The 14,186-nt window shown below is 36.7% G+C and overlaps 1 protein-coding gene across 2 annotated transcripts in view; it reads left to right on the top strand.

The window, feature by feature from the left end:
* The window catches only part of OLA1 (Obg like ATPase 1), a 175,166-nt gene that overhangs the window by 14,566 nt on the left and 146,414 nt on the right, over positions 1-14,186 (top strand). For both annotated transcript variants that reach the window (XM_007451064.1, XM_007451065.1), the window contains one exon: positions 10,311-10,454. In XM_007451064.1, coding sequence (XP_007451126.1) covers positions 10,311-10,454 — 144 coding nt within the window. The remainder of the gene's footprint in view (positions 1-10,310; positions 10,455-14,186) is intronic.

The raw sequence follows: 14,186 nt of genomic DNA, 5'->3' as shown, positions 1-14,186 counted from the left end.
GCATCGGCAGGCGGACTCTCAACCACTGCGCCACCAGGGAAGCCCTGTTGAAAGACTTTTAATCACAGTTTCAATTTCATTACTTGGGATTGGTCTGTTCATATTTTCTATTTCTTCCTGGTTCTGTCTTGGAAGGTTATACCTTGTAAGAATTTGTCCATTTCTTCCAGGTTGTCCATTTTATTGGCATAGGGTTGCTTGTAGTAGTCTCTTAGGATGCTTTGTATTTCTGTGGTGTCTGTTGTAACTTCTCCTTTTTCATCTCTAATTTTATTGACTTGAGTCCTCTCCCTCTTTTTTTGGATGAGTCTGGCTAATGGTTTATCAATTTTGTTTATCTTCTCAAAGATCCAGGTTTTAGTTTCATTGATCTTTACTATTGTTTTCTCTGTTTCTATTTCATTCATTTCTGCTCTGATCGTTATGATTTCTTTCCTTCTACTAACTTTGGGTTTTGTTTGTCCTCCTTTCTCTAGTTCCTTTAGGTGTAAGGTTAGATTGTTTACTTGAGATTTTTCTTGTTTCTTGAGGTAGGCTTGTATTACTATAAACTTCCCTCTTAGAACTGCTTTTGCTGCATCCCATAGGTTTTGGATCATCATATTTTCATTATCATTTGTCTGTAGGTATTTTTTGATTCCCTCTTTGATTTCTTCAGTAATCTCTTGGTTATTTAGTAACATATCGTTTAGCCTCCATGTGTTTGTGTTATTTACATTTTTTTCCCTGTACTTGATCTCTAATCTCATAGCGTTGTGGTCAGAAAAGATGCTTGATATGATTTCAATTTTCTTAAATTTACTGAGGCTTGATTTGTGACCCAAGATGTGATCTGTCCTGAAGAATGTTCCATGTGCACTTGAGAAGAAAGTGTAATCTGCTATTTTGGATGGAATGTCCTATAAATATCCGTTAAATCTATCTGGTCTCTTGTGTCTTTTAAAGCTTGTGTTTCCTTATTAATTTTCCGTTTGGATGATCTGTCCATTGGTGTAACTGAGGTGTTCAAGTCCCCCACTATTATTGTGTTACTGTCAATTTTCTCTTTTATAGCTGTTAGCCATTGCCTTATGTATTGAGGTGCTCCTATGTTGGGTGCATATATATTTATAATTGTTATATCTTCTTTTTGGATTGATTCCTTGATTATTATGTAGTGTCCTTCCTTGTCTCTTGTAACATTCGTTATTTTAAAGTCTGTTTTATTTGATATGAGTATTGCTACTCCAGCTTTCTTTTGGTTTCCATTTCCATGGAATATCTTTTTCCATCCCCTCACTTTTGTTGTGTATGTGTTCCTACGTCTGAAGTGGGTCTCTTGAAGACAGCATATATATGGGTCTTGTTTTTGTATCCATTCAGCAAGCCTGTGTCTTTTGGTAGGAGCATTTAATCCATTCACGTTTAAGGCAATTATCGATATGTATGTTCTTGTTACCATTTTCTTAATTGTTTTGAGTTTGTTTTGTAGGTCCTTTTCTTCTCTTGTGTTTCCTACTTAGAGACGTTCCTTCGGCATTTGTTGTAGAGCTGGTTTGGTGGTGCTGAATTCTTTTAGCTTTTGCTTGTCTGTAAAGTTTTTGATTTCTCCATCGAATCTGAATGAGATCCTTGCCGGGTAGAGTAATCTTGGTTGTAGTGTCTTCTCTTTCATCACTTTAAATATGTCATGCCAGTCCCTTCTGGCTTGTAGAGTTTCTGCTGAGAAATCAGCTGTAAACCTTATGGGAGTTCTCTTGTATGTTATTTGTCATTTTTCCTTTGCTGCTTCAGTAATTTTTCTTTGTCTTTAATTTTTGACAGTTTGATTAATATGTGTCTTGGCGTATTTCTCCTTGGATTTATCCTGTATGGGACTCTCTGTGCTTCCCGGACTTGGGTGACTATTTCCTTTCCCATGTTAGGGAAGTTTTCAACTATAATCTCTTCAGATATTTTCTCTGGTCCTTTCTCTCTCTCTTCTCCTTCTGGTACCCCTATAATGTGAATGTTGTTGTGTTTAATGTTGTCCCAGAGATCTCTTAGGCTGTCTTCATTTCTTTTCATTCTTTTTTCTTTATTCTGTTCCGCAGCAGTGAATTCCACCATTCTGTCTTCCAGGTCACTTATCCGTTTTTCTGCTTCAGTTATTCTGCTATTGATTCCTTCTAGTGTATTTCTCATTTCATTTATTGTATTGTTCATCTGTGTTTGTTTGTTCTTTAATTCTTCTAGGTCTTTGTTAAACATTTCTTGCATTTTCTCGATCTTTGCCTCCATTCTTTTTCTGATGTCCTGTATCATCTTAACTATCATTATTCTGAATTCTTTTTCTGGAAGGTTGCTTATCTCCACTTCATTTAGTTGTTTTTCTGGGGTTTTATTTTTTTCCTCCATCTGGTACATAGCCTTCTGCCTTTTCATCTTGTCTCTCTTTCTGTGAATGTGGTTTTTGTTCCACAGGCTTCAGGATTGTAGTTCTTCTTGCTGCTGCTGTCGGCCCTCTGGTGGATGAGGCTATCTAAGAGGCTTGTGGAAGTTTCCTGATGGGAGGGACTGGTGGTGGGTAGAGCTGGGTGTTGCTCTGGTGGGCTGAGCTCAGTAAAACTTTAATATGCCTCTCTGCTGATGGGTGGGCCTGGGTTCCCTCCCTGTTGGTTGTTTGGCCTGAGAGGACCCAACACTGGAGCCTACCCTGGCTCTTTGGTGGGGTAATGGCGGGCTCTGGGAGAGCTCTCGCCAAGGAGTACTTCCGAGAACTTCTGCTGCTAGTGTCCTTGTCCTCATGGTTAGACACAGCCACCCCCCGCCTCTGCAGGAGACCCTGCAACACTAGCAGGTAGGTCTGGTTCAGTCTCCTGTGGGGTCACTGCTCTTTCCCCTGGGTCCTGATGTGGACACTACTTTGTGTGTGCCCTCCAAGAGTGGAGTCTCTGTTTCCCCCACTCCTGTCGAAGTCCTGCAGTCAAATCCTGCTAGCCCCAAAGTCTGATTCTCTGGGAGTTCCTCCTCCCGTTGCTGGACCCCCAGGTTGGGAAGCCTGAAGTGGGGCTCAGAACCTTCACTCCAGTGCGTGGAGTATAAGTATTCTGTGGTATAAGTATTCTCCAGTCTGTGAGTCACCCACCCAGTGGTTACGGGATTTGATTTTATTGTGCTTGCGCCCTTCCTACTGTCTCATTGTGGCTTCTCCTTTGTCTTTGGATGTGCGGTATCTTTTTTGGTGAGTTCCAGTGCCTTCCTGTCGATGATTGTTCAGCAGTTAGTTGTGATTCTGGTGCTCTTGCAAGAGGGAGTGAGAGCCCGTCCTTCTGCTCCACCATCTTGAACCTGAAGCCTGGTCATTGTTGCTATATCATATAATTTCAGATTTTTTTTTCCGCTCATTTATTTATTTATTATTAACTATAGACTTTTTTGGATTTCACCAGTTTTCCTGCTAATGTCCTTTTTCTTTTCCTGTATAGACCTTTTAAAGGTCATGAAAAATTTCATTTACTTTTGAAAAGTTCTATTCAGGTATTTCGTATAATGTCTCTCAATTCCAGTTTGATGTTTCCTCATGCTGTGGACTTTTTCTTTATCCATTCCTCTGTCGATAGACATTAGGGCTGCTTCCACCTTTTGGCTATTGTGAATAATGCTGCAGTGAACATGAGTGTGCAAATATCACTTTGAGATCCTGCTTTTAATTATTTTGGGTAAATACCCTGAAGTGGAGTTGCTGGATCACATGGTAATTCTATTTTTAGTTTGCTGAGGAACCTTCATACTGTTTTCCATAGCAGCTGTACCATTTTACATTCCACCAACAGTGTACCAGAGTTCTAATTTCTCTACGTCTTGGCCACACTTGTTTTCTGTTTTTTTGATAGTTACTGTCTTAATGGGTGTGAGGTGATACCTCATTGTGGTTTTGATTTGCATTTTACTGATGATTGGTGATGTTGAGCATCTTTTCATATGTTTCTTGGCTATTTATCTTCTGTGGAGAAATGTCTATTGAGGTCCTTTGCTACTGTTTAACGTTACTTTTTAAAGTTACTTTTGTTGTTGTTGTTAAGTTATACTAGTTCTCTATACATTCTGGATATTAACTCTTTATCAGACATGTGATTTGCAGTTATTTTTTCCCATTCTACAGGTTACCTTTCACTCTGTTGATTGTTTCTTTTGATGTGCAGTTTTTAAGTTTGAGGTAGTCTCATTTTTTTTTCTAATTTTGCTTTTGTTGCTTGTCCTTTTGGTGTCATATCTCAGAAATAATTGCCAAATCCAATGTTACAAAGTTTTCCCCCTACATTTCCTTCTGTGACTTTTATAGTTTTAGCCTCTACCTTTAGGTCTGTAATCCATTTTGAGTTAATTTTTGTGTATGGTGTAAGGTAAGGGTCTTCATTCCTTTGCATGTGGCTATCCAGTTTTCTCAGTGTCATTTATTGAAGAGACTGTCTTTTCCCCATTGTGTGGTCTTGATACCCTTGTCAAAGATTATCTGATTGTGTATGGGAGGATTTATTTCTGGGCTGTCTATTCTGTTCCACTGGTATATGGGTCCATCTTTATGTCAGTTCCACACTATTTGGATTACTGTAGTTTTATAATATATTTTGGTATCAGAAATCACGCAATAGACTTTTGGGAAGAACACTGTGGAGGTGAAGTGCCTTTCTCATTGTGTCATATTGAGGGGCTACATGATAGCAACATGATTTGTCACTGGTGATGTTAACCTTGATCATTTGGTTAAGGTGGTGTCTGCCAGATTTCTCCACTGTAAAATTATCCTTTTTCTTTTTGATACGCTGTTCCTTAGAAGCAAGTCACTAAGTCCAACCCATGCTCAAGGGGAGGGGAATTAAGCTCCACCTCCTGAAGGAATGAGTATCAAAGAATTTGTGGACATTTGTTAAAATCACCACAGTAATTAATTAATATTATGGGGGAAAGGTATCTTGAGGCTATTTAAATATTCTGTTTCCTCTTAAAGTTTCCCCAGCTAAACTTTATCACTTCTTAGTGGATTTTGCCTGCAGTAATTATTAGTGTGGTGTTCTAATGGTGATATTCTACTTCCCTTATTCCTTTTACATTTATTATTTGGAATTCTTCTGTATGGAATTTCTTTTTTCCCCTACAATTAATTATTTATTCAATCATTTATATAGTTCTATTTAGACTCAGTGAAATTTTTTTTATTCTTTGGGTTTTAGTCCAATATTATCAGTATTTATTTTGTTGCTCAAATTGTTCAGATTTGGTCATTGGGAGCTCCTTTAAGTTGTGTTTTATGTCCTTTTTACATGCCTCCATCTTTTTTTTCCATTCTTTTTGTTTTTCCCCTTCTTTTTTTTTTTTCCCCTTTTTTTTTTTTTTCTTTTTTTTTTTTTTTTTTTTTTTTTCTTTTCAAGCATTTCCTTACTCTCTGACACTGTAAGATATTTCAGGCTAATAGTGTATTTTTCGTGTCCCAACCTTGTCTCCAGAGAGCCTTGGTTTCTTTGATCGAAGAATGGTATTTAGAAACTAAGATCTGGGCTCTAGATGTGATCCTACTGCTGGGGTGTTACTTCTTTTAAGCCCTCTCACCTGATAGAATTAGGAAAAATATGTGGTTATACTAACCCATGTATACACACATTGGTATTTATTCCTGTCATTTTTGTTTTGTATCTAGCAGATAGATACTTTTTAACAGTTTAGTTATATCTAAATTCAAAATATTTTGAAAGAATATTTTACTTTTTTCCATGCTTTTGGTTGTGTGTTGTATGAATGGTTAATTCAGAATGCTGGGGGAGTTTGCATTGGTATCCTGACTTCCCTATACATATTGTAATTTTGCATAAGGTTTTAGATAAAACATATATTCAGTCAGATTTATTTATTACAGTAAAATATATAATTTCAAAAATAAAGTATTTAAGTCTTAAGTGGAGAGGGCATACATTAAGTCTAGCCACTCTTTTTTTTAATGATATCATTGCTGAAATAATATTTATGTAAACCTGTTCTTGCATAAGAGAGATCCCTACAATTTTGAATATTATACTTTCAAGCTTCAATAATAACCTTATAAGGGATCTGAATGTGTGTGTGTGTGTAAAATTCTCATTTCACAAAAAGCCTTATGGGCTTTACCACTCCAATTTAAGCCAAAACTTTAAAATTCTTTGCTTTTGCAAGGCTTTTCTTTAATAGATTTGAATAGATCAAAATGCCTTAACTTGCCGCTAAAGGCTGTACTAATAATCCTTAGAAATTTTTCTTTTTCCTTCTTCCTTTTTACTTTTTTGTACATACAAAGCTATTGGAAGGTACAGATTACTTGGACTTTATGAAATTTATAATCATGTCCAAGATGAGGTGACCTGTGGAAATGGAGATGTCTTCCATGTTTAGTTTGACTGCATGTAAGAATTTTTTTAGCCTAAGAGATAATGGGACTTTCTTTTCTATATTTTTACTGTATAATATGTTTCAAGGGATAAACTTTTTTCTTTAGTATTAAACATATTTTTGTCCAGGAAGGCAGTCAAAAATGCAGTACTTAATAAAACCAATAAATTTGAAAATAACTCCATGAACTCCCTATGGACTTTTTTTTTTTTTTTTTTTTGCGGTAGGCGGGCCCCTCACCGTTGTGGCCTCTCCCGTTGCAGAGCACAGGCTCCAGACGCGCAGGCTCAGCGGCCATGGCTCACGGGCCCAGCTGCTCCGCGGCATGTGGGATCCTCCCAGACTGGGGCACGAACCCATGTCCCCCGCATCGGCAGGCGGACTCCCAACCACTGCGCCACCAGGGAAGCCCCTGGACTTTTTATATTGCAATTACTGTGACTGTGGTAATAGCAACGAGCAGTTTTTTATCTACAGTATACAAAAATACAACTGCACTTTTTTTGTCCCCCAAGAAAGGCACAAATGTCTCGTAAGTGGATTAATTAATATACTTAAATTTTCCTTGAAGTATTTTTATTGTACCATTATTTTGTAATATTTTTGTTGCAGGTATGCAATATTTTAGTTACATTTTATTTATTTTTATTTTTAATTTTTATTTGTTGGCTGCACTGCGCAGCTTCTGGGATGTTAGTTCTCTGACCAGGGATTGAATCTGCGCCCTTGGCAGTGAAAGCGCGGAATTGTAACCACTGGACCGCCAGGGAATTCCCTTTACTTACATTTTCGGTAAATAAGGACTTATGGATTGTTCTGGCAACCTAAGTATCACTTTTTATGTTTTATCTTTGTGTAGGGAGGGGAACAAGTTATGGAGCGTATTACTCTCCAGTTCATTTACTTCAGTACACTTTTGTAATTCTCCCTTTTGGGAGCAATATCCTAAGGGGAAAACTGGTTGTGTTCTTGAGGTCCATCCTCCAAGTCTTCTCCTAATTCTTTGCTGGGTTCCCTGTACTCCAGCATCAGCTTACATGAGTAAACCTGTTCTTGCATAAGAGAGATCCCTGGATTCTTGGCCGCCTTACTTTGCCTAGAATGGGCAAATGTCCCATTTCCAGATTCTTAGCCCCTTCAAACAGATACTTTCTGTATTCTGCATTTAAATGGCTTTTCTAGTTTTGGGTTAGAGTTCTAGTCTGCTGTTAGCTTTTGCATCTCACCCAGAATCAGAATTTCCTCCCTCCACTAGTTGACTTGTTAGAGAAATCTGGATGTTAGTCTTACAGAATTTTCCAATGTCCAGATTTTCTTAATTGCATCTATGTGGTGTCATTTAATATGTTCTCCTGTCCTCTGTATTTTCTGTTAAGTGATAGTAATATCTAAAGGCTTGATCAGGTAAGTTTCAGATAATTTTTGATCATATAATTTTTTATGTCAGGAATACTTGAGAGATGGTGTACATAATTGTTAGGAGGTACTTTTGCAGGGGGAGACAGTTAATGATCATTGGTGATAATTACCCAATTCATTAGTTCCTTAGTGGTTGCAAAATGGTGGTATTCTAAGTTTTTCTTTTTTCATTTATTGGCTGGAATATGTCTATAAAAGAATCTTTTCTTCATCAACTCTTTGTTACTCTGAAAGTGCAGTTTATATAGGAAAGACACAATGAATGTTTTACTCAACAGTTATCAGAAGAATCAATCACCTAGCATCATTAAAAGGTAGCCAGACAGGGTTTTTTTTCCTTTTTTTTTTTTGATTTTGTCTTGTTGAGGATTATTAACAACTCATGGATATGAAGTTATTTGATTTGTTATAGTTCATTGTAGCTATCCTTAAAGATGCTCAGATTGACCCATCTTTGGCCTGTGGGCCTATTCAGATTGGCTCCAGAGTGCTTTTGATAGGACTCTATGGCCTTCAGTAGGTTCCTTGTTTTCCCTGGGGGAAAAATTGTTTGAGATTCATCTTGTATACTTCTGGTCCCAGACCTGGAACTAGTAATTTCTCCAAGAAGTCCTCATTATTTTTAATGGACATGGCATTTAAAGATCATAATTTGAATGTGAGTTTTCTTTTTAAAAATTATCTGTCTTATTTTATATATTAATTTTTAAAATTGTATTAATCTTCAGTGTCTTTCTTGAAATAGATGGACTATAACTTGATAAATATACAGACTATTTTAAATTAAGTACTATGACATTTATCTTAACAGGGTTGAAAAGAAAAGCTATCTCTATAGGAACTAGTAATTTCCTCTTAATTATCATTCCTAGAGTTCTGGGCTTGTTACCAGGCTCTTAGAGGTTACCAATATAAATTCTACAACAGTCAGTATTATTCAGTGAGTTGTTAGCTGAGTTAAAATACTGGGGCCTACACCAAATCTGGAAAGAGGCCTGGTAGCGCATGCCTTTAAGTTCTCAGCTGAGTCTGTTATAGGCAAGCATTTGAAAGCTACTGATTTGACCATTGGTACTCTAAGTAACCAGTAATGATTTAAGTGGCTATTTTTGGAAACTTTTCTACTTTAATCCTAAATATTTAGTCTGAATGTGATATAAGAGCAATATCTTAAAGACCTATGGGCAGGTTCAAGTTAATATATCATTGCCAAACCATCCTTCTCACCAGTAGTATTTAGGTAAGCCTCCCTTGTTGCCTTTTGTTCATTACTATTTTATTTTATTTTTAGAGGGTGTCTTAGAGATGGCTTTTTTAAAAAAAATTTATTTTTGGCTGCGTTGGGTCTTAGTTGTGGCACACAGGCTCTTTGTTGTAGTGCGCGGGCTTCTCTCTAGTTGTGGCGTGTGGGTTTTCTCCTCTCTAGTTGTGGTGCACTGGCTCCGGGGTGTGTGGGCTCTGTAGTTGTGGTGCGCGGGTTCCAGAGTGGGTGGGCTCTATAGTTTGCTGCTTGGGGGTTCTAGTTGAGGCGTGTGAGCTCAGTAGTTGTGGTGGCGTGCTGGCTTAGTTGCCCCGTGGCATGTGAGATCTTAGTTCCCTGACCAGGGATTGAACCCACGTCCCCTGCATTGTAAGGTGGATTCTTTACCACTGGACCACCAGGGAAGTCCCTCTTCATTACTCTTTTAAAAGAGTCTCAGAGTTTAAAAAAAAAAAAAAAAGGACTGGTTCTCTGATTTAAAATTCAGTCAAATGAACTATCTGTAGCAAGTATATACTTCTGATGAATATAGGGTTAGATCTCATCTGGGAGACATTTTTACCTTAAAAAGTGTTTGGAAAAGATAGAATAGTAATACGAGTTGGCATTCTCTGTGTATTATCTGGTAAAAATCAGATAACAGAAAATTAGTGAACAGTTCTTTCATTTTTAATAGCTTTTTCTTGATTAAAGTTATACCTTGGAAAAAATTCACATTTTGACTTTCACAATCCACCATTCACAGTTCTAGATTACCAGTAATCCTTATGCACTAACAATTAGAAGGGAGTCTGAGCTCCAAACTCCCATTTCCTATTAGACAATTAGCCAATGCTTGTGAAGTAATTGACCTAACTAAATGCACACCTCTCTACATTTATGCCAGAGAAGATTATACTAGATACAGGTGAAATGATACTGGTATTCCAGGTACTTTAGGAGTGAAATAGATTTTGTGGTGTGCTGTGAGACTAGTTATTATTTATAACAAAGATTCTTTGGGGAGATGCTTTTCACGTTCCAGATAGACTGAGAGAGGAGCATAACTTAATTGTAAATCATGAGCTGCATTGTTGTAAATTTCATTCGCTTCTGTTAGTAAAAATGTATTCCCCGCCCTACCCACCACCCCGCGTTCCCAGATTGGTTTTATAATCCTTATGGATTTTATTTGAGCATTGAAATTAGAGTGAGATAAATTTTTCTCAGTGTTAGCCTAAGAATTGATTGAAATCGTTTTTATTCATTTTAGGAAATCTACTTTCTTCAATGTATTAACCAATAGTCAAGCTTCAGCAGAAAACTTCCCATTCTGCACTATTGATCCTAATGAGAGCAGAGTACCTGTGCCAGATGAAAGGTTTGACTTTCTTTGCCAGTACCACAAACCAGCAAGGTAAGAAGAATCTTTATGCCATTGTTCATGTGGTGGCCCTGTATAGATTGAGTAAATATATATAAGTGGTATATTTAAAATTATGTAGAAGGGTTGTGTTGTTTTTTTCAAAATTAATGTAGCATTATTGTTTTGGGTGATTATAAAAGTAACCTAGAACCTGGAGAAGGGTGAGGAAGGATACATCCATTGTTAACACTGAAGTTATTTTTTTCTGGGGAGTGTGAAGTAGAGGGAGTAATTAGTCTGTATTATGTGATTCCATTCATGTAAAATGATACATGTATGTGTGTATTCATAGGAAAATGTATGAACTGAAGATCACAAACTAATTGATGGTTATCTCTGGGGAATGGAATTTTTGGTCATTTTTTTCTTTATTTCTTGTAGTTCTCTCTGTTTGAAGTTTTTATAACAGCATGTATTATATCTTTAATTAGAAAAAGTAAGATAATACAGTTTTATTGTAGGAAGATCAGACAATATGGAAATGTATAAAGAGAGGAGTAAAAATCACCTATACTTCTACCTTGATACAATAGATATAAATACTTTTGAGGTAGATCCTTCCATACTTTTGATATATTTTTACTTGGGGTATCATTAATATTTTTCTAGATTAAAAAGTACAGATTTAAATAAATAATAATTTCTAATATAATGATAATGTTTAGTACTATGTTATATGAATGTACACAGTTTATTTACCATTTCCCTATTATTGAGAATTTAGTTTGCTTTTAGTTTTTCACTATTTTGAATGTGGTGATAAATCCCAAATTTTTGTCTCCAGCCCTGAACTTTGTTGAACTCCAGATGTATATCTAACCGCCTGCTTGACACTGACACTTAGATGGCTAAACAGGTGCCTCCGATTTTACATGTCCTAAATGGACTTCTTGATTTCACCCTGCCTGTGTCAAATTTGTTCTTCCTCAAGACATTTATAATTCAATAAATAGTACTATTATTTCTTCAGTTGCTTAAGTTAAAGCCCAAGATCTATCCTTGATTCTTTTCTTTCCTCACCCCTACATCCAATCTATCAGCAATTCCTATGAGTTCTAACTACAGAATATATACCAAACTTATTTACTTCTCTTACTTTCATCCTCTAGTTTTAGCACCTATTGATTTTTTTAATGAATTAATTATTACTGTGATGATTGTCACATGATGATTTTGTAATTCCACCATTTCTTCTTCATTTATTAGTTGACATTCTGCTGTAAGAAGAGCTTTCTTGTTTTCATTTATTCATTCATATCAGTGTTACTCACTTGGTTATAATATGTCACAGTCATTGGATATAGCTCAAATTATATCCCTCAAATTGGCTCCTCAAGCTGACTTCTGAATCCTTTTTAAAAACTTTTTATTTTTAAATGATTTCAATTTTATATAAAAGCTGCAAAATTATATGTAGAATGTTTGTATGCCTTTCACTCAAATTTCTCTGAACCTTTGAAAATAACTTGCAGACATGATGCCACATTGCACTTTAATTCTTCAGTTTGTATTTGCTAAGTATAGACACTTGCCTACATAACCACAGTAAACCATCATAATCAGGACATTGACAATGATCTAATATTATCATCTAATTCACAGATTCTATTTAGCTTTCTCCAGTTGTCCCCATAATGTGCTTATTTGCTCAGTCCCTTTATATGTTGCAAATCTCTTGAACCCACCAGGTTGTTGCCCAGTTTGGACACTCTCCTGGCTTGGGCCCTGCCTATTGCTGGGCTGCTCTCCTGCCCAGATGCCTTCCTTGTCCAGGCCCCAGCTGCTGTCGTGCTGCCTTCTCTGCCCACTCTGACTCCTTGTGTGAGCCTTTGCCACTGAAGGGCTATGTGGTCATGTGACATTGCTGAAATTTTCCAGAGACATGAAGAGAACAACAACAATAATAAAGCTATTGGAGTGACTTCCCTGGTGGTGCAGTGGTTAAGACTCCGAGCTCCCAATGCAGGGGGCCTGGGTTTGCTCCCTGGTCAGGGAACTAGATCCCACATGCATGCCGCAACTAAGAGTTTGCATGCCACAATTAAGGAGCCCGCCTACTGCAGCTAAGGAGCCTGCCTGCCACAACTAAGACCCAATGCAACCAAATAAATAAAGAAATGTCATGTTATTAAAAAAAAAAACAATAATAAAGCTCATGGACTTCAAATTTATTGAAATTTTAGGCAGTGAGGGAATTAATTTCTTAAAATTTCTCTTGCTTTACTGGTAAACATTGATTAAATGCCTTTATGGAAATACAAAAGTTGAATGGGAACCCATCTTCATTTTTGCCATAACTTAATTTTGTCCTCTTTGTGGTCAAGCAAATAAGGAAGAATTGACAGTAATTCATAGTTTTTCTTCTTGCAACCCCAAACTTATCTGTTATATTGCAAGTTTCCAGGTTTTTTGTTTTTTTGTTGGAAGAAAAATCCTCCTCATCATTTTCATTTGTTTCTATTGAAGAAAGACTTATAAATGTTTTTGGTATTCTGTGTTCATTATATCATAGTGATTAAAAAGATTTTTAACCTTATTTTAATCTCAAGAAAGTTTCATAAGGTCTAAAAACATAAAGTAGTCTTAAAATCATTGGTACAGTATATAAAAAATCTTTGAATTAGGGCTCAAGTTTTTATTTTTTGAGATATGATATTAATGGTTTAAACCTTTATCCTGGCATTAAATCAAGAATCAGAATTAAGAAGCTCATTTTCATTAGAAAACAGAATCTCAGAGCTATAGATTGTCCTGTCTGGTTTCCTTATAAAAGGAAACGGAAGCCCAGAAAGGTGAAATGATTTGCTCAATGTCACACAGATAGTTAATGTCAACCAGGGCTAGAACCCAAGGCTTCTTACTTCAACTTCAGGGCCTCTCCTTTCATATCTATGCTACTGTACTTTATATTTATCATATGGGTGATATGTTTTAGTTGTTAGAAGTTATATTATTTAGATGAGTTTGGTTGCACCTAACATATGGACTTAAAAATTGATTCATTGAGTTAGTAACAGGTAGCATGGTATTTTGTGTTGGTTTCAGCACCTCAGTTGTGTCATCAAGGGCCTGACTTTGTTCCCCTCTCCATTTTACTTACTTTATCAGCTTGATCATAAGATTGCCTTCCACTTTGGTCATCTCAAATGACCAAATCATTTGGATCTCTCAAATCTTGGAACTGTATACTTTCTCATCCATGTTCAGAGTGAAGGAAGAGGGGTTTGCTTCTAGAAGCCCTGTCAGAGGACTGATGATCTTCTATTCAAGAATCCTCTTAACCCTCTCTGGCAAATCTCTCCTTAAGCCTTTCTAGGCAAATGGGGCAAGGCAGAGGTTCTAGAATCATTAATTGTGCCTAGGGGATGAGATTAAGCTGCTTAGTATAGGCCCAAGCTACGTGCCCCCTTCTAGAGTTAGGTGTAGAGCCAGGTTTTTCAAAGCTCCAGGCTACTTTGGCGAGGTATGGCTAGCCAAGTGACAGTCAATATAGTCATCAAGGGAAGGGGCAAAGGATGCTGGAGAGGCAACCACAGTAGTCACCAAAAACTTAACCCCATCTTATGTATGTTTTTTGTGGATTTGCTGGTACCAGTTATGAAGTAATTTCTATTTGTATAAAAATTTTTTATAGGACAGTTATTTTAAAAGGACTCATTTTCCATGCAGATAATAGGAAAGCATTTTGTGGAACTTTTTTTTTTTTTTTTTTTTTTTTTGGTT

Source organism: Lipotes vexillifer, unplaced genomic scaffold (genome assembly GCF_000442215.2).
Source record: "Lipotes vexillifer unplaced genomic scaffold, Lipotes_vexillifer_v1.1 scaffold645, whole genome shotgun sequence".
Lineage (NCBI taxonomy): Eukaryota > Metazoa > Chordata > Mammalia > Artiodactyla > Lipotidae > Lipotes > Lipotes vexillifer.
This window is presented reverse-complemented; position numbering and strand designations above follow the sequence as displayed.